The 23,135-nt window shown below is 40.8% G+C and overlaps 2 protein-coding genes across 2 annotated transcripts in view; one reads left to right on the top strand and one right to left on the bottom strand.

Moving 5' to 3' along the window:
* LOC104943487 (NT-3 growth factor receptor-like) overlaps positions 1-16,892 on the bottom strand; it is a 50,798-nt gene extending 33,906 nt beyond the window's left edge. The window contains exon 1 of the mRNA XM_010768923.1: positions 16,313-16,892. Coding sequence (XP_010767225.1) covers positions 16,313-16,554 — 242 coding nt within the window. The 5' untranslated portion in view covers positions 16,555-16,892. The remainder of the gene's footprint in view (positions 1-16,312) is intronic.
* Positions 16,893-19,553: 2,661 nt separating this feature from the next.
* Positions 19,554-20,884, top strand: LOC104943486 (transmembrane 4 L6 family member 4-like; the record flags this gene model as incomplete). Its single annotated transcript, XM_010768922.1, has 2 exons — positions 19,554-19,886; positions 20,694-20,884. Coding segments are annotated over exons 1-2 (368 nt in total), but the record flags the coding sequence as incomplete, so codon positions are not given.
* Between the last annotated feature and the right edge of the window lie 2,251 nt (positions 20,885-23,135).

Genomic DNA, 23,135 nt, shown 5'->3' with positions numbered 1-23,135 from the left:
TAAGAAGTCAAGTAAAAAAAGAAAGTACAGTATTTGTCAGAGATAAGTATTAGAGTACAGTACTGGTATTTGAGAAGTAGCACTTGAGTACAGGAAAAAGTAGATGTACTGGACTATTCAACATGTAGAAGAGAACAGAGGTTAATTACAGGTATTATTTCCGCATTTAAGAACGTGAGTAGGGGACGAAGATCAGAGAGTTCAACAGTAAGCAGTGTGGCCAACCAGTACTGTGTGATCAACGTGCAGAAGAAGCTGGTGAGAGAGAGTGTGTGTGTGTGTGGGTGGTCGTGTGTGTGTGGTTCTGTCATTGAACGTAAAAAAGTGGATGTAGTCTCCGCAACCTCAAAGCAGTGTTTGAAACTTTAGTTTGACTTTTACGGTAGCTCTACTTGGTTTCTTTGGAGCCACAAGGGACACCATAGTACAGGAGGTTTGCAGACAATGGGCAAGTACAAGGCTAATACTGATAGACACATATAAGAGCTGGTTAGCAACAGATTAAATCATTAACACACAACAGATTATTGTGTCTTTAACTATGGACAAACTATACCAGAGTACACAAGTAATATACAGATTTAACGAATACAAAAGTGAATAAAGGAATAAGTCAGTTATTTGCAGCCACATTAGTGATGCAAAACAGTAGCGATGCTAATTCTAAGGCTTGTGAAAAGTATGCTAACAACCACATGTATGTTCAGTGTCTTTATGACAGGTAACATCAGAAAGGCTGCATAATACCATTTTTAAGAGACCCAGACAATGTTGTACTTACCTGTCATAAGTTTAGACACGGTGTGGAAGGGTTAAGTTAATCCAGTTAGCCGGATGTTAAATACATCTCCTTTTTACTAAAATTGAGCATAAGTATTCTAAATGAACATCATGCCTATACTGGAGAAGAATTGGAGACTACTGATTGAGAACGAACATCATGAGGTATATGTTTACTGAGTGTATAAACTCAATATGGAACATGAGAACATTGTCTCATAGAACTTCTTTACAATGCTGGCATGTTTCAGCTGAACTTCATGTTTAGAGTCCTTTTTATTAGACATGGTCATGGATGTTTCTGCTTGATATTTAAAGGTCGCTGCAGCGAGGGTTACTAATTGATCATAGATGCCATTGTTGAGGCCTACAGAATATATCTTACATTCGTTCAATTTTAGACTCACATTTGGTTTTCTCAAACAGCTTCTTTGTATAGTATGGGTATGTCAGCTCTCTGTGCCGAAAACGGCTTGTTGGAGCTCCGCCCTGAGCGCGTGTGGAAGCCCAGTGGCTGGTGAGACTGTGTGTGGACTCCAGCGACAGACTCACAGCCAGGCGCTGGCAGGTGTGTGTGAAAGTGTGACATGGGTGTTAATGATTGTGTGTGTGTGTTGTGTGCTTTAGTGTGTGTGTGTCGAATGCTGTACATGTGTGTGTGTGTGTGTGTGTGTGTGTGTGGTGTGTGTTGTGTGGTGGTGTGTGTGTGTGTGTGTGTGTGTGTGTGTGTCGTCGTGTGTGTGTGTCGTGTGTGTGTGTGTTGTGTTGCTGTGTGTGATGTGTGTGGTGTGTTGTGTGTGTGTGTGTGTGTGTGTGTGTGTGTGTACCCACAGTATGGTGAAAGCGTGTGTGTCTCAGCACACCTGAAATAGTGGGCTCACAGGACGCATCGCGACTAGCCGTGTAGGAGAGTAATCACATACTATACATGCTCTTCGACGTCTACCAACTGCTGAGTTTGGAACATTAAGCTCCTCATGTGGATATTACTGTAGAATGACAATGGAACTGTGATCTGTAGAAGACTAAATGATACAGTGTGATGGCCTGACGATGTCGGATTTAAGTCGCTGTATTGGCAGCTTGGTCCAATATTCAGCACACCTAATTCTTGACATCTAAGATACTGGATAGCAAGAATTCTATTTACGCCGATGCAGGGGCTGGGTTGTTGTCAAGGGTTTGTTAGTTTTAGATTACACAAGCCACTAATATACACACACACACACACCAACCACACAACACACACACACACACACACACAACACACACACATACACCACACACACACACATAAACATACCACACATACACATACACACACACACAACACACAATCAACACACACCACCATTCACACATACCACACATACACAACACACATACACACATAACACATTACAACACCACATTCACCACACACACACACATACATACACACCATACAACAAACACACACACACATACACAACACCACACCCACACACACATTCACACACACACATTCCACACCACACACATTCAACCACACAACACACATAACACACATAACACATACACATACACACATACACATACCACATACACACCACACACATACACATACACCACATACACATACACACACAACACACACATACACCATTCACACACACATACCACACAACACACACACATACACCATACCACATACACATACCACACACACACACACACACACACACACACAACACAACACACATACACAACACACCACATTTCCCACACACACACACACACACACACACACTCAACACACACACAACACACAACCAAACCACACAAACACATCACACACACACCACCACCACACCACACACACATACACACCACCACACTACACCACACACACACATACACACACACACACACATACACACCACACATCACAACACACATACACAACACACACACAACATACAACCAACATACACACAAGCAGAGCAGCATACCAGACATGGAGTCCCCTCCAGCCGAAGGGCTTCCAACTAAATGAGGTTAAACTGCTCCTGGACGTGGACCCAAAGCTAAAAAGAGGACAACCAGCAGATGTCAGAGGGCATTTGGGAACAGAAGAATAAGTGGAATCTGGCGCTGAGGACATAGGAACTGTTGCCAAAAATTCTAAAAAACCAGTTTTGTTTATTGGGGTTTTTCCTTATTTAGGCCTGAAACTCAGTGCAAGCAAAACCACAGCAGCTGCAAGACAGAGAGACGGTTTAACTCCTGTGAAGGACTTTCCCGAAATGCAATCCCAATCATGCATAAGGGTGATTTGATCATTCCATTTCTGTGATTTTTAAGTTGTTCCAGAAGCATCTAACTCCGATACTTCAGAGGGCAATCTTCCACTTTCTGTCCCTGTTTTGCCTTTGAAATATGAAGAAATTTCACATTTTTTGATGATGTTGTATTTAAAAAATTTAGGTGCATTTTTTCTGATTATACTTGCAAACATTTACCGAAAGTAATGCAGGATTTTAACCTTTAATGGAAAGGGTATTTCTACGGTGGTGGAATAAAGTACTTTACTTTATGAAAAANCTCTGCCAGCCAGAGGTGATTTGTTATTAGTTCAATATGTCAAACTGATTTCCCTGACTACAATCTTTAGTTACATGGTGAAACGTTATGCTGCTTGTACTAATAAGACTTATCATATAAGCCACACAGGTTTTAATAGGATGTATTCATTATCTTTACTTATGTTGCGGTCTTTTCAGCAGCGCCATCTCTAAAACGGCGATACAGTCACTACCCATCATTTACATTTCACCGTGACATGGACAAAAATGTAACGTCAGCTTACCTCATGGCACGAATCCAGACTCTCCTTTGGAAAACATTGGCCGGGAAACGATAGAACAAGCACGTTTCATGCGAAGACCTGTGGCTGCAACCCGGAGCAAAGCAACAAACCATTGCGTAGCTAACTAGTAGCGCTAGCTTTAGCTAACGTTAGCCAACGAAACGAACTGCCGAGTAAAATTGGAAAACACTGGTAATTAATTATTCTATAATTTGTAAAACTACGGTGTTAAAAACGACAATTTCAAAAATACAGATTCTAATGGTCAGATATAGATATACAGATACTAAAGATAGGCAGGTACTTGCTTTTAAGCAGAACACAGGGGAAAACAAACTTAGCGGGAGTGTTTACGTGTTCGGCGTAATGACGTACAACGGCCCCGACAATTTCTGTAGTCCTATTCAGCCATTCGGTAACAACCATCGTTTTTCAGACACGTAAACTCTTCAAAAATCCCCAGTGGGGTCACTGCTGATGTATTTAATGTCGTAGAAGAAAACATGATTTATCTCTTAAATTTGTGTCAACCACAGACCTTATTTCGAGCTATTTTCCAAAACCCTATGGAAAAAATGCATTGCTTTTTGAGGAAGGAACCGGAAGTGCTAAAAATGCTAACTTACTTCCGGGTTTTACGACGCGTCACTGCGGTTCTCTATAAAGCCCCATTGAATTGAATTGAATTGAATTTGAATTGAATTGAATTGAATTGACAGACAGACAGAGAGAGACAGAGAGAGAGGAGAGAGACAGAGAGAGAGGAGAGAAAGAGAGAGCGAGACAGAGAGAGAGAGACAGAGAGAGAGAGAGAGAGAGAGGAGAGAGAGACACAGAGAGAGAGAGAGTGTTACCTCATTCACACCAACGGTGTTTCAGGGCCGGTTCGGAGCTGGAGCTTGAAAAGCACTGGGTTTTCCTGTTCACACCGCAGTGGAGCAGCCTCTTAGCTCAGGAATCCGGTTCGTTTCAAGCACCAAAAAATTGTCCGGGCAGAGCAAAAGCACCGCTCAAGTGAAAGTAAAGAACTTTGAAATGTACTTCAGTAAAAAGTACCCATAACTAGCAGCTGTTTTAAAGAGTACCTGACCTCCCTTTATATTAATAGAACAATAATTTCATTGTTAGCTAATGAATGTTTCCATGCTGAACAACGGCAACATGACAACGTTTTCATTGGTCCCTCTTCTTTAGAGAAGACCAGGAAATGATGGATACACGGATCGTGTTCAAATCAATAGGCACGCAATGACTCTAAATAATAATGATCACGCCACCAAACACACATTCAGACTAAAGGAACCAGCCTGTTTGGAAAATGAGAGAAGTAGAAAGTACAGGTATTTGTGTTCAACATGTAAGAAGTAGAAAGTACAGGTATTTGTGTTCAACATGTAAGAAGTAGAAAGTTCAGGTATTTGTGTTCAACATGTAAGAAGTAGAAAGTTCGGGTATTTGTGTTCAACATGTAAGAAGTAGAAAGTACAGGTATTTGGGTTCAACATGTAAGAAGTAGAAAGTACAGGTATTTGTGTTCAAAATGTAAGAAGTCAAAGTAAAAAGTCGTCATAAATAAGTAGTGGAGTAAAGTACTGATACCAGAAAAATGTACTTAAGTACTGCAACAAAGTATTTGCCCTCCACTACTTCCCACCTCTGTCCGACAGCTGATGATGGTGGTCAAAGTAAAACAGCCAGTGATATTAATTCATGTGTTTACCGCACAAACATCAGCACACATATTGCCTCGAATAGATCTCAATCATTTGCACAGAAGGAAAGCTGATGGACAAAAAATGGGCTGCTCACCAACTGGAAACAACTTATTCAGGCTTTGTGGAAATGTGTTTTTCTGCTTCAGCACTTAATACACCATGGCATTTCAATATTATTCACAAAAAATGCAAAAATAATAGGAATAGTCTGGCAGTTCAGTATTTTGTCGATCGCCATTTTGTTTTTTGTAGAACAAGATATGACTCAACAAGATGGAGAAAAGTAAAAGTAAATGCTTAATAGGAAATAATTACAATTTACATTCATAAAGTAAAAAACACACTTTGAACAGGGCTAAAAATGAACATGCTTTACTGGAAAAGAGATTTGAAACTAGAGATTGAGACCAAAAAAAGGATTGGGAAAATGTTTACTGAGGAAATACATGAGGTGAGAAGTTAGGACATTTATGTGAAAGTGTATTGTTTTGGTTTAAAGATAACTAAACAACCATGGCCTTAAAGGTGGGGTAGGTAATTTTGGAGAAACCAGCTTGAGTGCGCTAGAATTTGAAAATACACAGCCGGAAAAAATCTGCCACTTCCTCACAGAGCCCCTCCTCCAACACACACGAACGCGCACATGACCAATGAGGGCACGAGATAAGTTTGTGCACAGGCTGACAGGCAGGTAGGCCATCCAGTTACTTTAGCCGGGCCGGCTCAGATGATTGGTCGTGCTTTTTACAGCGCTACGGCTTCCACAGATGACATGTTTTAATGGATTTTTTGTCAAAGCACTTCAGATATTCATTGCTATCGGGATGTTAAGAGCATTCCATGGAATATAACAACAGTGTATCTCGAGCCGGTTTCTCAAACTTACCTACCCCACCTTTAAGGTTTTAAGTTGTGAGACAAAAACACATTGAGAAAATGCCCTGTAGCATTCCCTGCTATTTTACTATAAATGGGAGCATAATTGACTAAAGAACTGATCATGCTGTATCGAAAAAATAATTTAAAGAAGCAATTCATGATATATCATATATATATATATATACAGACGTATCATGATAATGTTTTCAAGGGTCATAAATCCAGTTAGGTTCACTTTCTCATAGACTTCTATAAAAATGTTCGCAACCAGAAAGGTCGCCCCCTGCTGGATATTAAAGAAAATGCAGATTAAAGGCATTTCCTCATTGACATCACTGGCTCTATGAAACAAAAGGCATCTGAGGTGACACTGACATGAAGTGAGATTGTTATGCCAACAATTAGACAGAATAAAGGAGAGTTGATGCACTGAAGCACTTAAGTAATAAGCCGTTTCTCTCCAACAAAAGAGAGGAGAGAAGCCGTTGAATAGCATCAATCAAGATCCTCTGCATGTAGGAGAACATGGCTGGAGCTCAGAGCGGATTCAGAGCTGCATTATTCAGCTCTGCCAGTCATCACTGACATGAAGGACAGAGAAGCGACTCCTCCTACTTCATAAAACCCCATGGTTGATGCTTTTTGTACACATAAAACATCCCACATGAATAATAAGCAGGAGCTTTATTAGTGGCCATGAGAGAAAAGGAGCATGTGTTGTGCGGAGGGAGGCGATGGACACTGTGGAGGTCAGGCTCATTTCCTCACCTGGGAAGAAGTTATCTCTGAGGAAATTAATGGTGTGTGGGAGATGGACCGCAGGAAGACGAGAGATATATATCAAGAGAGTAAAAAGAGTTTGCAAGCCACTGCCATCACACATGAAGAAGGAGAACGCAGGAGAAGGGACACAGCTGATTTCAGTGAGCCTGCAGATATCAGGTTTGAACACGATTGAGTGTAATACACCTTCAGTAAAGCTCCGACTACCTGATTAGACACAAATCTGTCAGACTGTTCATCAGCTCACTGCAGCAAGTCCTTGATAATTGTCCTATGAGCAATCACATAGCACATTATAATAAATAATGCATGTAAATCCGTGGATTATGCAAAATAAATGTCATGCAACCATGGAACAAATTGGGTTTAAATAGGTGGATCCATGATTGTTTCTGCTCCCTTCAATCTCACAAATACGACATGATAAACTGTTGCCTACAGTAGCGGCAGTGACTCATAATCTGCTGTATAAAAGCAGAAGCTCAACTAAATGTCAACAGAAAGCCCCCAGAATGCCGCAGCACAGCTTTAAAGGGTTTTTCTAATCCTGGGTGAAACAGCAGAGCCTTCAGTATTTTTCACCCCGCGATCCTCAATGCATCTTTTGATTGTTAGAGTAGGGGGGGGGCGGGTGCTTCATTAGTATGCATCTTTTAAGGCTCGAGGGCTGCCTGCAGATGTGGGAGCGTGGGAGAAGATGGGTCAGTCACATGGCCGGGACTTCTCACTGCATGCAGAGAATCTGAAGCAAACGCCGCTCTCTCCTCCTAATTCTCACATGGCAGCCTTGACCTACTTTCCACAAAGACAGGCTCATGCAAACTTGATGATATGCTTATAACGGTGGAGCCTTAGGTTGAGCATCGTTCTGTAAAACTGCACGACGCGTGTTAGCAATTCCGTCCTGGGTGGTTAGACTACATTTGTGTTGATGACACCCGAGGAAACGCAATCAGGGCTTTGAAGGTTGTCAAGAGCTTCCCAAAGCCAGACTGAAAAGCGCTTCATTTCAAAGTCATTTTATATTCTCATACAAGCCAATAATTAATGGATGCATCTGAAAAGCTACCTCATAAAACTGCAATGGGATACATCAGAAATGTCCTCGTTGTTGCATAGCAAGGCCTGGACTCCTAAAATGAACTTAACCAATACATTGAAACTGCATTAAGAATTATATTTCCAAGGGGAATGTATTTGTTCCCGGGTTATGTTTGGAAATACATTTCCAATGTAGTCTGTGGACTCTTGTTTGTGTCCCAGTTGAAAACAAAAAATCCAAGCTGTCTAATTAAATGAACGTCCGTTAAATTATGTATCAAACGTATTTATTTTAAGCCAAACAGAGTTATTTTACCAACCCTTACAAAGAAGTTTTATTCCATTTTTGTTAACCACGTGTTTCTTACTCTGAACTTAATTGGCCGAAACCGCAAAGCTTTCTTCTAATAGAAATTAATAATACTAAAAATAAAGGTAACACAACTTTGTATGGATAGGATTTATCTAGTCTGCATTACCAAGATCTGCATCTACACTAGACTCAATTCTAATTTCTAATTTCTGAATTATGTTAGTGGCTTAGTTAGCAGGTTGCCACACCAATATATTGGGATCATGTACCTTATCGCAAAGTCTTTACAAACGGCAGAATGTTTAGGGCTTGATATTCATTCAATTATATTTATAAAGCTCCAAAAACAACAGCATTCATTTTCTTGCACTTTACGTATATAGAAGTATGTTATATGTAAAGTGTTAGGGTTACAAACGCACCCCATACTTTATTTAATGTTATTTTGGTATAGACACAAAGCATTCGATGCACAGAGAATCAAAAGCTGCTAGGTACCGAAAGTTGACAACTTCTTTATTTATTCAAAAGATTAACTCGCTCTTTAGATCTTATTGAGCCAATGTTTAGATGGCCTTTAACATTTGAGAACAACATATTCAAAACTCAATCCATTAACCACTTTCTAAAGACTTCCTTTCAAATGACATTTGCTGCAGTATTGCATTAGATTTAACAGAGTGTGATTTCTTGTTTTGGATGAGCTTAGATACAGAGCAGATATCTGAGGCTGATGTCAGGAAGGTGTAAAGCTCCTTATGAGCAGCTTACGGAGGTATCATTTATTTGTGCCTTCAAATGATACTACGACATCCAAAAAACTGCAGATATCAAAAAAGAAAAACCCCAGCAGGCTTGTCAAAACATCTCACCCCTAAAAAAAACGTATAAAATGTAAACGACTGAGGATCTATCAAGGTGACAAGGAAAAATAAATCAAGACTACAAAGGGATACATGTGAGCTGGGCATCAGAAAGCAAGACTTCAAAACTTCACATTGCAGAGAGAAGAACAAAGACATGGATGAAGAGTAGCAGGGAGGAGGTGGGGAACTAAATACATAAACTAGCAGTAAGGTAGGAGTGTTTGAGTCTGAATCAAAGTGTGTGAGCATTGTGTATAATCGAGAAGTCACACAACCCTCTATACATCCATTTCACTTTCCAGATAAGCAGGAAGAACAAAACACTGAATCAAGACGACTGGAAAACCATGAAGTTGTAATTGTTTTTCCAAATATATGTTAATCAGAATATCTGAAAGCCATGCAATCTGTAGGCAGGTTATAACCAATCAAACCAGATACAAAAAGTGTCGAAAAGTTGTCTGTTTTTTTCACATATTGAGGAGGTACACAACACTTTTCTTCAATAAAAAATCCCAGAACTATCATTTTAGTATTTGGAGCATTTCCAATAAACAACTTTAATTTACCAAATCCAACTGGTTTTATGTTACTTTCCCTTTTTCCCCTGAGCTGGGACGCAACCATTGGGTTAGAACAGGGGTTCCCAAAGTGGGGGTCGCGAGATGATTACAAAATAAAAATGGAAAATTTAAAAAAAAAAAATTATAAAAATGGATTAATTTTTTTTATTATTTTTTTATTTTTATCATTATTAATAATAACGTTGGCATAGACATTTTCAGGGGCGGATTAGCCATCTGTATAATTTCCCTGCAACGAGGCTCCCCCAGTGTTTTTCTGAAACTTAAATTAATTCACTAGCACCCCCCCCCCACTACCTACTAATGACCTAACTAACTAACAATCTTTGAATGACTTAAGTGAAGCCAAAGCAGAAGAACCTTGAACCTGCATTCTCTCTAAAATCCAGCAGGGGGCGACTCCAATGGTTGAAAAAAGTCAATTTAGATAGAAGTCTATGAGAGAATCCCCTTCTGATGACCCTACTTCAACTCGATTGTCAGTTTTGTTTCCAAAAGATATTCATGAGAATATCGGAAACTCATACAGTCAACCTGCAAGAAGGTTACTATCAATCAAACATGATGGTAAATTGTCCCAAAACATATTTCTGTTACATATTTAGGAGGTACAACACATTTCTCTCCAGCCACGAGTATCCAGCACTATTTTACCTACAAACTTTAGCATTAATGTGATGCTCATTTAAAGAGGATCCCAAGCAAGTGGCAACCTTCGGGTCTTAACAGTAAGGCCGATGTTTGTAATAGTGTTGTTCTTCTTAAATGTTTTTGAAATATTTTGAGATTTGACGGAGCAGGGTGTACTTGTACTTTGTATTAGTCCTTCTGTTAGAGATGTGTCTGTTGTTTGTGTTTGTTTTTAGAGTGTGTCAGGATGGATCCCTTGTCTTTTTCTCTCCAAACAAAATCTACCTACGGGTACAAATAAAGACCATGAACCTGATGAGTAAGTGCTTTAAACCTGCATTCTTTCTAATATCCAGCAGGGGGCAGCTGGTTTCAGAAAGACGTCTAGTTGTATAAAAGTCTATGAGAAAATGATGCTACTTCTCACTTAAATCATTACCTCAGTAAAGATTTTCCTGATGAATCTATGGTCCAATTCTGTAGTTGTTAGTCTTCTTTAACATGCTGTTCCTTTGCTAAAGGCTGGTCCCATTGATGGTTAATAGATGATAAAGCAGGGCATGCATTATGGCAACGCACATTGTGATTGACAAGTCGCTACAACACACACATTAGCATTTGTCATGCTAATGCTATCTTGCCTCTCCAGGAACTACCCTATCAGCCAAATATGGTCAATTGTAGCTCCATAAAACTAAATGCCAAAAGCCAAAACACCAAACAAGGGGGTTCAAACCTCCAGTCCACAAACCAGAAGGCGATCTCAGAGAAACTAGGTTTAAGAAGTCTATGGGCCCAAATATACACATTTCATCATGTCCAATCCTTCAGCTTTACTTGAACTACATCCAGAACTTAAAGGGGCCCACCACTGTTCTTACAGATTTTGATTAGTTTACAGACAGCCTGTAGAAGTTGAAGCAGAGGATGAACAGTTTAAATTATTCTGTAGCACCAGATAGAGATATCTGCTAACTTAAAGGAACCCTTATGATGAAATCCAAATTAGTAACATAACGTCATGTTACAAACTGAAGGTGTGGGGAATGAAAAAGATGTAGGGATCGTCTCATGTTAGACAATACACACTGCATTATGAGAAATGTAAGTTCAAGCAATGTTGTATCTACTACGGAATAGGTGCCCTTATAATTAAATGATCCTAATGTTCGAAATATCTTTTTGCGTTGTTGGGTTAGCAAGGCAAAGAAAAGGACTGAATGGAAATAAAAAAGTTAGTGTACTGGTATCTTTCCATTCAGTAGACTTATGCAATAAATATGGACTCGGCCTCAGTCACACATTATGTGGGCTGCAGTTTTGAGAGAAAAGGCTGGATTTATAAATGCAGTACTGCTCAGCGTCTGAACCGCGGGACACTTGCAGCCCACACAGGTGACCTATAAGCGGACTTTGGAAAACATTCCTGTGTAAAACAGGTTTCTTTGGCAGCCTCAGCTAACCGGCAGGTTTCATATGAAATGTATATTCGAAGGTGTCCACAGATCGATATGTTCGAGCGAGGCTGAGCTGTTTTAAAATGTAAAAAAGAAAAGAAAGAGGAAAAACTTCTTCAACAACTTTCTTTAAGGCAGCAGAGTGACTGGCATTGAGCCAGAGATCGAGGCAGTTGAAGAAAGTGATGCCTTGTGAAATAAGCAGGCGTTGGGTGGATGGATGTGACAGCTTTGATTTGCTTTTTCTCACATTCCCTGTCCTGTTAGATGTCCCCTACCTCATGATCCCATCCTATGGCATCTTACATTTGAGCTTCTTTCCTTTCTTTCTCACGGGAGACTACTCTTTTTTATCCTTTTAAGATTGCCTTTGTTTCAATGTTACGGGAATAAAACACGTTTATTCCAAAGTGTGACTTTCCCATCATTTGAAATTGACACCTTCAGAAGCTAAAAGATTAATCACGATAACATTATGATGCGTTTTAAAGGATAGTTTAAATCTTGGGAAATTAGAAGACACAAGATTTTATTGACTGGATAATCAAGATTTTAAAGAGATCAAACGATAAACTTCAAGCCGCATTTGGCAAAGTAGATAAACGCGGAAGCATTTCACAGCGTGGAAGTCTCAGTTTGTTTGCAGATAAACAGATGGCATTTTAACAAGTCTACATAAATCTCTTTGATTGAAGGAAGAGTTGGCATTAAAGACGCAGAGAAAAAACTATGATGCCTTTGGAAGAACATTTCCTATTTCAAAGGCAAATAGAGGACATCTGATTTTCACATTCACATTCAAAGAGAGCAGAATCTTGTAATGGCTGTCAAAGCTAAATTAAATATTACAAATAATAAAATACAGATAAGTGGCATCACAATATATCAAAAGGAACGGGGATGTGGATGTCCTTTGACTTGATGGATGTTAAATGTACACTTTTTGTGAGTATTATTGCCACTTTCCTCATGACAGGATGTTTAAAAGACGTTTGTTAAATGTTTGGGGAAACTGTGAGGTGTTGGGATGCTTTGGTTTTTGAAACAAAATGTGCTCTACTGTGGTCTGATATTTGTGCAGAGCTTGACATGTTTTTTTCCCATGTATGTGTTGAAAGGGTAACAATTCTCTGTGTTCATTGAAGAAATAGAAACCAACATGTAGGGTCATTCGGGCTTATTTCTAGAAAATGGTCTATTGCTGTTTGTTGTTATTTTACGACACACTTCCTTGGGGTCTTTAGAGCTTTTACACTTCACTGAATACAGTAAATAACCCAAACAAGGTTGTCTCTCTGGCGACAGCAATGTGCATCAAGCATTTACTTTTTTAATTCCACCCATCGACCCTGGATCTCAGAGTTACTCCACTGCTTGTTTCAGTCGTTAGGGCACAACCTCAACTCAGTTGTTTTATGCCAAAATCTTTGCAGTTGGTACAAAAAGAATGGCCGCCTCCACTGTATGACCACCTGCTACGATTATCTGGATAGGAATGTCCATTCTACACCTCTTATATTCCTTTGCTGCTAACCTTAATTAAACCGGGACATGATTTTGTAATATCACGGCTGAAATGATTCTTCAAAGCAGTGTTTTAATATGTTTTAAGGCATGTCTAGAGGGGGTCTTTAAATATAACTGACAAACCATAAAACTATGATAGGTATTTAAGTCGTACCATTATATTTTGAAACAGTGTGATATAAAAAATTAAAACGTTTTTGCCAGATCTGATTATAAGTGTGCCGAATAATTGTAATTATATCACTTCCTTCTGATATTCTGTATGGTCCATCAAACCATATTATTATCACTAAAATCCACATTATTGTTTAACCAAAATATCCTAAGATCACATATATAGTGTAAAGATGTCCTGATCTTAGATGAAAATTGGTTTAATGTTTTCTAAGTTAATGAACTACTTGAGTACAGACTAGTTCCTGTAGGATTTACATTATAGAGATATAACATTATATGACCATTCAAAAGCACAGGTTTATTACCTAATCAAAGATGTACCTTTCAGTCTCTCTCACAAATGGATGTAATTGCTCATTTTCAGATTGCCTCATGCATGTTGTTGAACACAAATAGGAGTTAAAGGATGCACTTAAAAGGAAAGTAGAAGAGGAAGGCAGAAGGTATGTAGTTGATGATACAGTGATGACTTGTACAGATTGGATTCTCTTGCCTCTCCTTATAAAGAATGAGGCCAGACGTCATCACTAGAGGTGACTCTCTGATTGGTTTCTGCAGGGAAAGCACACCTGCAGTCAGAGCTGCACTTACACAAACCTGTCAAATGCTTCAGCTTCTTTTCTCCGAGTATCACAGCAAGGCCTTATCTTATCCACTTCAAACAGCGATGCCTCTTGTGATGAATCTTCAATGCGTGAGAACTGGAAAACTATTATCTGGACTTGGCAGTTTTTCGTTGGCTGACCAATCGTCCCACAGTTTCCCCTCGCTCTTGTTCCCCATCTCCATAAATTGTACCCCTCTCTCCCTGTTTCCCCCTGTGATGAGCAAACAGACCTCCTGTTAGCAAAACTCTCGCATCTAACGCCTCACAAAGAGAGGACAATTTGTACTGGCCTCGCTCAGACTGCTCAGTATTACTATGGTTACTGCTTATTGTGTTTCAAAGGCATGTTTTCTGGCCAGATAATAGATAACCACAAAGCATTTAACTGCAATTAGTTAATTCATGTTTCAATTAGCACGTTCATATTTATAGATATGCTGTGGTTTGTAGCTATTATCGTGTGTAGCATGTTTCAATCACATAATTAGCATACATAGAGCAACACATGTATATTTAACTGTGACGATGCATGTGTGAGTGTGTTTTGAATGAATCTCCCTCAGATGTGTGAGCTGATGTGACATTGGGAGCTTTGTCTCTGATAAGCTGTCATTGAGCTGCCGGTGGGAGGAGGTTGCTGTCCATGCTGAGCAGCAAGAAAACAAGCGGCCTATTGGCGAGGGGCCATAAAACGCACAATTATTCCTGGGTCAATGCATCAGGGGTTTCTCAAAGACAAAAAGGCAATCAATGAGTGGCTTTGTGCTTATTACATTTGGGCATTTTGCAGGAGGCAGTTTAATTCCGGCTGAGAGAGAAAGGATAAATGGCTGGGAGGATTTACAACGGGGAAATCTTTATCCTATAGGTCAGCGTAGGGTCAGGCTAATCACTGATATGGCACTGTGACCTCTGACCTTTCATCTCTTTACCATCATCTGCCTCTTTTGTGGCTGAGCTTTGAACTGACGCTTATTCCGGAGCCCTGATTTGACTAAAAACTCTGATAAAACACCATAAATGACTCCAGTGTTGTGGTTTAAAGAGCCCTGGTTGGCGGTGTATAGGAGGGTACCAGGCTACCCTCTAGTGGCACAGGGAAGCGATGAACCGTGTCCCTAAATAAGTTGTTGTATGCCTCAAAAGGATAAAAGGGGTGAACGGGATACTGAAAACCGATGGGAGGAAAAGTCCTTTGTGGCGTAAGGCGACGCCGTGTTGGGAAATCCTTCCAGTGCGAGATGTTTACTTTATATGCAAATCAGACACCAGAGGTCTTATTTTAAGGCCTCCTTTTTCCCCCTGACTTTTCAAGAAAGAAAGCTTTGATGTTGGCAGGAAGGATCGATGCCAGGGAGAGAAAGAGGGGAGGAGGAGGGAGGAGGCAGGATGGAAATTTAGGCTGCTTCCAAAGGAGGGGTTTGGAGAGCCTTGAATCATGGATCCTAAGCTTTATGAAACACAAGTGTCCATGGGGGGCTACAAGGGACGTTATTTAACGCCTCCCTTCGTCCCCCTATAGTAGCTACGCATCATCTGCAAATAATAAAGTTTGTAGGGTCGCATCGCTTTCCCCAAAGGATGCTGGGTACACAACTGTTTTGACCTTACTGCGCCATTTATTTCTGTTTCATTTAGCCCAATCTGTCGGAGCAGTTGCGGGGTGAATGGGTGATGTGAGGTTTCTCCGCAACATCCTTCTGTCATTTCAGGCCCGCGGAGCCGCTGCGGAGGAGCAACTTTATGAGGACACACACACACACACACACACACACACACACACACACACACACACACACACACACACACACACACACACACACACACACACACACTACAAAAAGGTTCAAGATCAAGTCGGCTCGTCTGACAATCTTTGCAGGATGTGTGCAAATAAGCGCATTAACCTCCATGCAACACCGATTATTATACATGGTTTTATCATGTAAAAAGGCCACTCAACACATTGATAGAAGTCCAAAAACTCTCAGAATAAGAAATAATCAGCCAACAAGTGCAGAGGAAGCAGCAGACACCCTGAAAGCACATAATCAATTAATGATTCAAATAAAAAAAAACGCACGGTATAATCCGCATCTACTTACATAGTGGTGATGTTTTTGAATAACTCTGCTATGTCAATACTGGTCCCATTGTTCCCAGTTTCTTGCAGGGCCAGTAAAGGGAAAAACCTGCCGTTGTCGGACTTATTGCAATAGATCTCTATTTGAGAGCAGCTGCAGGTCGGCGGGCAGTCCAGCATGGAGCTCAGATAGTCCTGGAAAACACTCATCAGGAACAAAACCCTCCACCAGCAAATCCGGATCGAGTGAAACCATAGATCCATGTCTCCGGGTTGAAAGGGGGGAGAAGAGGTCCCGATGTCCTCTGGGTTAGAACAGAAACAGGAGAGAGGAGAGAGGAGGAGAGTGGGAGGAAGGGAGGAAGGAGGAGGATGGTGCGTACAGAGGAGGCTCTATGTGAGCGTATCTGCCGGTAAGGATGGATGCTGTAGTGTCCTTGCGCGTCAGAGATTTGGTGAAAAAAAAAGAAAACTCAAAAATAAGAAAGGGACATAATAACGCGAGGCTCCGGTGGTCCTCCTTTCAGCCGCAGACGCATGGTGCTTCCCCCGGAATCCGTGTTGCTGATGCCGTCGTGTCTCTCCGAGCAGGACCAGGACGACTGGCTGGAGCGCAGAGAGAGAAACCAAATGAGAAGTTGGAGCATCAAGTCCCTCCTACCGGCTACAGTCACTCTGACACCTGCAGACACCGCAGGCTCCACCGCGGGAGAGAGGGTGAGCCACAGAGCTACAGAGAGAGGGGCATCAGGAGAGGATACACATGGAAACAAGAAATATCCACATCATATAACAAATAAATGATAGGGACATTATATTGACGGTTAAGTGCATAAAAAAAACCAAGAATCACCATAACTACGGAAGCCCTGGACTGGCGATGTGCGAGATGTGACCATTACACCATTATAATAAGAGGTTTAATGTGTTGTGTTGTGGTCTGTCTTTTTTACAATAAATATAAAGGACTATTGGAAATATTATAATTTACTTAAACTATGGGATATATGCTTGACTAGAATGACTTGTAAGAAAGTATTTTGTTTAAAATCCTTATAACAAGCTTTGGAATGGGTTTTGATTATTGTCATAAGTTTATATTATACTTAATTAACATGAACAGTGAATATATACATTTCAACAGAATAAAATTAATATTTCACATTTACTTATCAACAAATATCGATTTAACAATATTAATAAACACAATTGAAGTCTTTATGCAGACACTATTTACATTATTTGTGTGAAAATTGTGATTCTTTTGACTGATGCATGTGATATGATTCACGATTTTGGAGAAAATAATCACCAAAAAAGGTTGTTACAATTATTAGGATGCAATATATATACAGTACCAACATACTACACATATTTGTATTTTGACACATATTGCCTTAACACATATTGGTCTTTTTCCGATCTGTTTATTTTGCGATATCAATACAATTGCGTTTAATTGTGCCACCCTATCCTAAACTGCCATCAGTTAAAGATTTGACTACCCCTGTTGACCCATGACATGTTACTGTGACATGTCTCCATGCTCTAATGTTCAAAAAGCTCTTTATTCTTCTCATACTGCCTGTGCTGCAGCACCTCTTTTCACCCTCTGTCTGAAACCAGAGCCCAGTCTGCTCTGATCGATCAGCTGGCCGGCTCTGTTGTGATTGGTCAATTGCTTAGAGATGTCCCGCCCCTTAGCCTATCACGTACAATGTGTTGGAGCGTAGCCAATAGAAGCGCGAGTGTTACATCGTGATGTCAGCGATCATGGGCTCCCATATAAATACAAATGGTCATTCTCTTTTCTATTACAGTTTGAGATAAATAACACAAAAACGTACGATAATGTCAATAAAATCTCACTAAATCCATAGTCATTAGATCGGTGTAGAGAAATTACGGAAAGATAAATGGCGGTGGATTCAATAAAAGGACTTTTACCACAAATCAACAGAAAAATGATCTTTAATGTAAAGTGTAAACTCTTCTCTGTCACATTCACAGTTCATTATTTCTGCATAAAGCCTGTGGAAAAATGTAATCATAAGAAATGACTGAGGAAAAGCTGCAGATAGAGCCATAAGAAATGAATGCAACTGATTATTTAATGTTTCATGTTGTTTATATAGGCAATAATTTAAGCTTTGTTAGTTCCAGGTTTAATACGTGCAATAAGTTCATTTCAATAAGTTTTGCAATAAACATTGAACCAGTCCGGCCCTCGAATAGTACCCATTTTAAAATGTTGGCCCACTGTGTAGTTTGACACCCCTGCTGTACAGGGAGTAGGCCTACTGTTACCATTTTTTTAATATCTAACTTTATCCTGTTAAATCTGTAACTCCCGTGGCCTGGTTGTCAGTGATGGTGGTTGAGTTGCTAATAACAAATGGGAACAACACTCCTCTTTATGTGAGGAAGGACACTAATCAATATTTACAACCGTTATCACTGAAGACTAACAGCCTCGCCCTGGTGTTGCCTGGAGACAGCACGTGTTTTGGGAAGCTCTTCTTGCTTTAACTTACTGACACAATTTCCACAAAACCGCAGTCAACAGCAGAGGAACTGAAACAAGTGTTCTTGCATGTAACTCTCTGTAATGTTGTCCAGTATCACCATTTTGGGGTTGAATGTCAATGACACATTATTCTTGCTAAGTGTGCACTTCAGGTCTAAAGTCCAACCGTGCTCTGATCCTGAGGCACAATGTCAACATTCACCAGAATACCACACACATAGTGGAGTTGAAACATGTTTCAGTAAATCATGCTTTTCACAATCCCCTCTTTAGTAGCACTTAATATTGATCTATTACAGCACGCTAAGTAACTGAGATTTACAACTGAAGACCCATCTTTTCACATTGGCTTTTACTTGAGATGTAGTGATGTGTTCTGTTCTTATGTTTATTCCTTTCTGGACTCTCTGTGTTTTGTTTTTATGTTAACCTTAAATTCTGCCTCATGTTGTTACTGTATTCATGTTGTGGTCTTAATTTTAACTTTTGTTCTTTCTTGTGAAGCACTTTGTGAATGTTATTTATGTGAAAGAGAATATATTATTAATATTATTACAGCAAGCTAAGTAACGGAGATTTAACTACAATTACCTCCTTGTAGGACCTTAACTAAACAGCAGTATGAGAAAGCGGTAACTTGTCTGGCTCATATTCAACAGAAGACACCACAGTGAGTCACACAGAGCGTTGCGACTTTAGACTGGTTGCGACCTATCCCTGCCTCTGTTTAACCAAGTTATCAGCTTCTCATTACGCCTCCCAAACCCATCCCTCCCAGTATTTAGTTTATGCGCCCACTGCAAACACATTTCCGTCTTTGGGTCAGTTTCTGTCAGAACCTCCCTCTGAAAGCAGCTCAAACTTTGCTGAGTTATTTTTCCACTCTGACAACATGTGCACTGGAAAATGTTCCCGTTGCGTTGCCGTGACTCTGTATCCATTGGCATTTATATCCATCATCTGTAACATCGTGCTGTTTTTTCCCGGCGGGGACGTGAAGTACGCCCAAGATGGACACATTACTGAGGAGGTGAAGTACATGGGGGGACTCATCGGAGGAGGAATAATGGTGAGTGTTTTTCCTCTACTCTGTTTGTGCAGGGCGTGACTCTGGGACGCACACTGCCTTAAATTAGTGTCTGGAATGTGCAGCCTCAAAAGTATTGTAGATATGTAAACTAAATCACACGAATAATGGATGTTAACAGCAGTGCAGTGCGCATGTAATAAGTTTAATGCAGTTTGAAGTTTTTACTTTACTTTTTAACTCTTGCTTTCTTTACCAAGCTTTTTTTATTTGCATTTTTTGCAATTACTTAACCCTCTTAATGTTTTCTGTTCTCTACTTTACCCATTTTTCCCCTCTCTCATCAAAGATATAAACTTGGTTTCTTACTTCATGGTTATTTTTTACATTTCCTTTACCATATTCTTCCATTGTGCGTCATTATCTTTTAACTAGTTCCTTGTAATTTGTGCAATAACTGCTAATCAACTTCCTCTTGACTGCCTTTTAATTTTTTTATTTTACTATACTTACTTGTTTGCCTGTCCTTGTTTGTCTATCCTCCCTCATATTGTAAAGCGTCTTTGAGTTGTGAAAAGCGCTATATAAATAAAATGCATTATTATTATTATTATTACTCTTTTTCCAAGGAATAGAGCAGGGATCCTTTTTTGGATGTCCTCTGGGATTTTCCCACTGTTTTTGTTTACCGAAATACCATAAACAGTTGGCATTTCTCTTACAGCTATTTCCCAGAACCCACTGAAAACTGTGCAAGACCTAAATATATGACTTTGGCTTGCTCCTTGTCCTACAAGTTAAAAATTGAGTGAACATGAAGAATTGTTTTGTATTATTGTCCTGTTCCAGGTGCTGCTCCCTGCGCTGTACATCCACCTAACGGGGACGCAGGGCTGCTGTGGGAACCGCTGCGGGGTGAGTCTGAAAACACTGTTTCAGGAGTTCAGTGAAAAACGAGTGACGAATGCTGGGTGTTTCTCAATCTTGAGTAAAGCTGCTGCAGAGCCACTATTTCAAGCATACTACGTCATCGAGTGCCACCGAAGTATTGTTCCAATGTCCAGCATACTTGGAATTCTACAGAGCCCGGCGTAGGCCTACTTCGTTTGGAGAAATGTCGAGGCTGCAAATGTGTAGACTCCGCCGTCTTAAAATCCCTACAATGCTTTGCACACAGACCAATTTCCCCAAATAGGAGACTCTAGGGAGAGTTCAGTGGAGAAGTTAAGTGGAGAGGTCACTTGAGAGTTCAAAGGAGAGCTCAAAGGAGAGTTCGGGAAAAAGCTCGAGATGAGTCACGGCAACCCTCCAAGGCGACCCCCAGGACGGTTGGAGGTACAAGACAGAGCAACCCCTAGGGCGGCTGACGAGCAGGACGGCCCCAAGCCGGTGAGGTACCAGGACAGGGCAACCCCCAGGGCGGCTGATGAGAAGAGGCACCCAGGACGGTTGAGATGACAGGACACGGCAACCTCCGGGGCGGCTGATGAGAAGACTGCCCCAGGACGTTGAGATACAGGACAGGCAACCCCCAGGGCGGCTTGATGAGAGGACGGCCCCAGGACGGTTGGGATACTGGACAGGGCAAACCCCAGGCGGCTGATGAGAAAGACGGCCCCAGGACGGTTGGGACACAGGAACACGGCAACCCCCAGGGCGGCTGATGAGGTAGAGGGCCCCAGGACGAGGATGGGCCGCCCCAAACACACACACAAGGTCCCGGCCGGGAACCGTATCCGTCATATCCACTTACGATTCCCACGTAGTTTAGATTACCCCCGCGGCTTTTAATTTTTTTGTTTGTTTTTCCAAATACACTTTCCCAAGAAAAAAACTTTATTACCAAAATCACACGTTAATATCCAAAATCACAACACATAAAATATAATTTTTTATTTAGTTTGAGGGTTTTTTTCATATATCCGATGTCGAAAATAAGATTGTAACCTTAAATGACCTTAAAGGTCATGTGAAGGTAAGTGGTAAAAAGGAGTAACAGGTGTTACAAATAGTAGTACTTTAAGTATAGATATATAAAATATGATATGAACGAGACGAATGGCAAAAGTATGAAATATATATAGAATCGTATAAGTATGTGTGACAACAAGTATGACGAGTGTCCGACGACATATATAGAGCACGTCCCCAGCCGTTGGAAAAACTATACTCACGGTAAAATTTTTTTTTACAATAGTCGCAACGGTTGCTAGCTCTTAATAAGTTGCCTCCCCCCCCCCCGCCAACTCACGGACTGCGAACACTTGATAGTCGTCCCTCCCGACCCCCTCGAGCGACGCCCCTTCGTCACACACCTGGACAGTCGCGTTGAATGTACTACGGCTTAAATTGTTTCTGTAAATTTATTAAGCAAATTTGCCGTATGTAATTATTCCTGCTAGCAGGCGAGACAACTAAGAGGGTCTCGTGTGGTACAATACTATAATCCCAGTAAAGCTCACTCTACTCTAGCGACAGGGCAAATTCTCTCTTCTCTCTCCCCACACCGAACACGTACACACGCACACCTACCATCTCGCTGTCACTCCCTTGCACACATACAAAGACCCTTCAACTTAGCTCCTTCGTCTTTTGTCTCCAGACACTACATAAAACACTTTGTCTTCTTGTCGATTTATTTACCGTTGCCGGAGGTCTTCTCGAGCCGAGAGAGGTCAGTAAATTCGATTTTCACCCAATAACTTGGAACTTCGAACAACGAAGACGGGAGGAGCTGATGCCAGACCCTCGGCTGTCCTTTCAAGTTGTGTGTCTACCGGTCAAGGCGTCCCCAACGGCTGGGAACTTAGAGCACCATAAGTATGGTAAGTGACAATACGTAGTAAGTAATTAAGATATAAAATAAGACATTCTAACACATCGGATAATGATATATAAAAAAATTAATTTAAAAGTGAAATGACGAACAACGGTGAGGACCAATCTTCGATTTGACGTAAAGCAAGCCTACGCTAGCACGATAAGAGCAGATGAAAGCTCGCTCGCGTCGTAAACAGAGTTTGTTCGGATCACAAGACGTAAAAACCCCCCCCCCCCCGCGGTCGTTTTAGAAACGGATCCCGTCGTTTACCAGTCCGGCCGAGACACACACAGATGCTTCCGGGTCAACAATATCTGTTCCGCCAAAGAGTTACAGCTCATGCGAACGAACATCGTGTAGGAAAGCTGCTAGAACGAAGTCATCGCCTCCGTTCTTATGAAGGACCGTAAGCTCACCCTTGTCCGATCGTTCACACGTTCCACACGAGATACTCTCCGGGACGGAAAGTA

This window comes from Notothenia coriiceps, unplaced genomic scaffold (assembly GCF_000735185.1).
Source record: "Notothenia coriiceps isolate Sejong01 unplaced genomic scaffold, NC01 NC01_scaffold00006107, whole genome shotgun sequence".
Lineage (NCBI taxonomy): Eukaryota > Metazoa > Chordata > Actinopteri > Perciformes > Nototheniidae > Notothenia > Notothenia coriiceps.
This window is presented reverse-complemented; position numbering and strand designations above follow the sequence as displayed.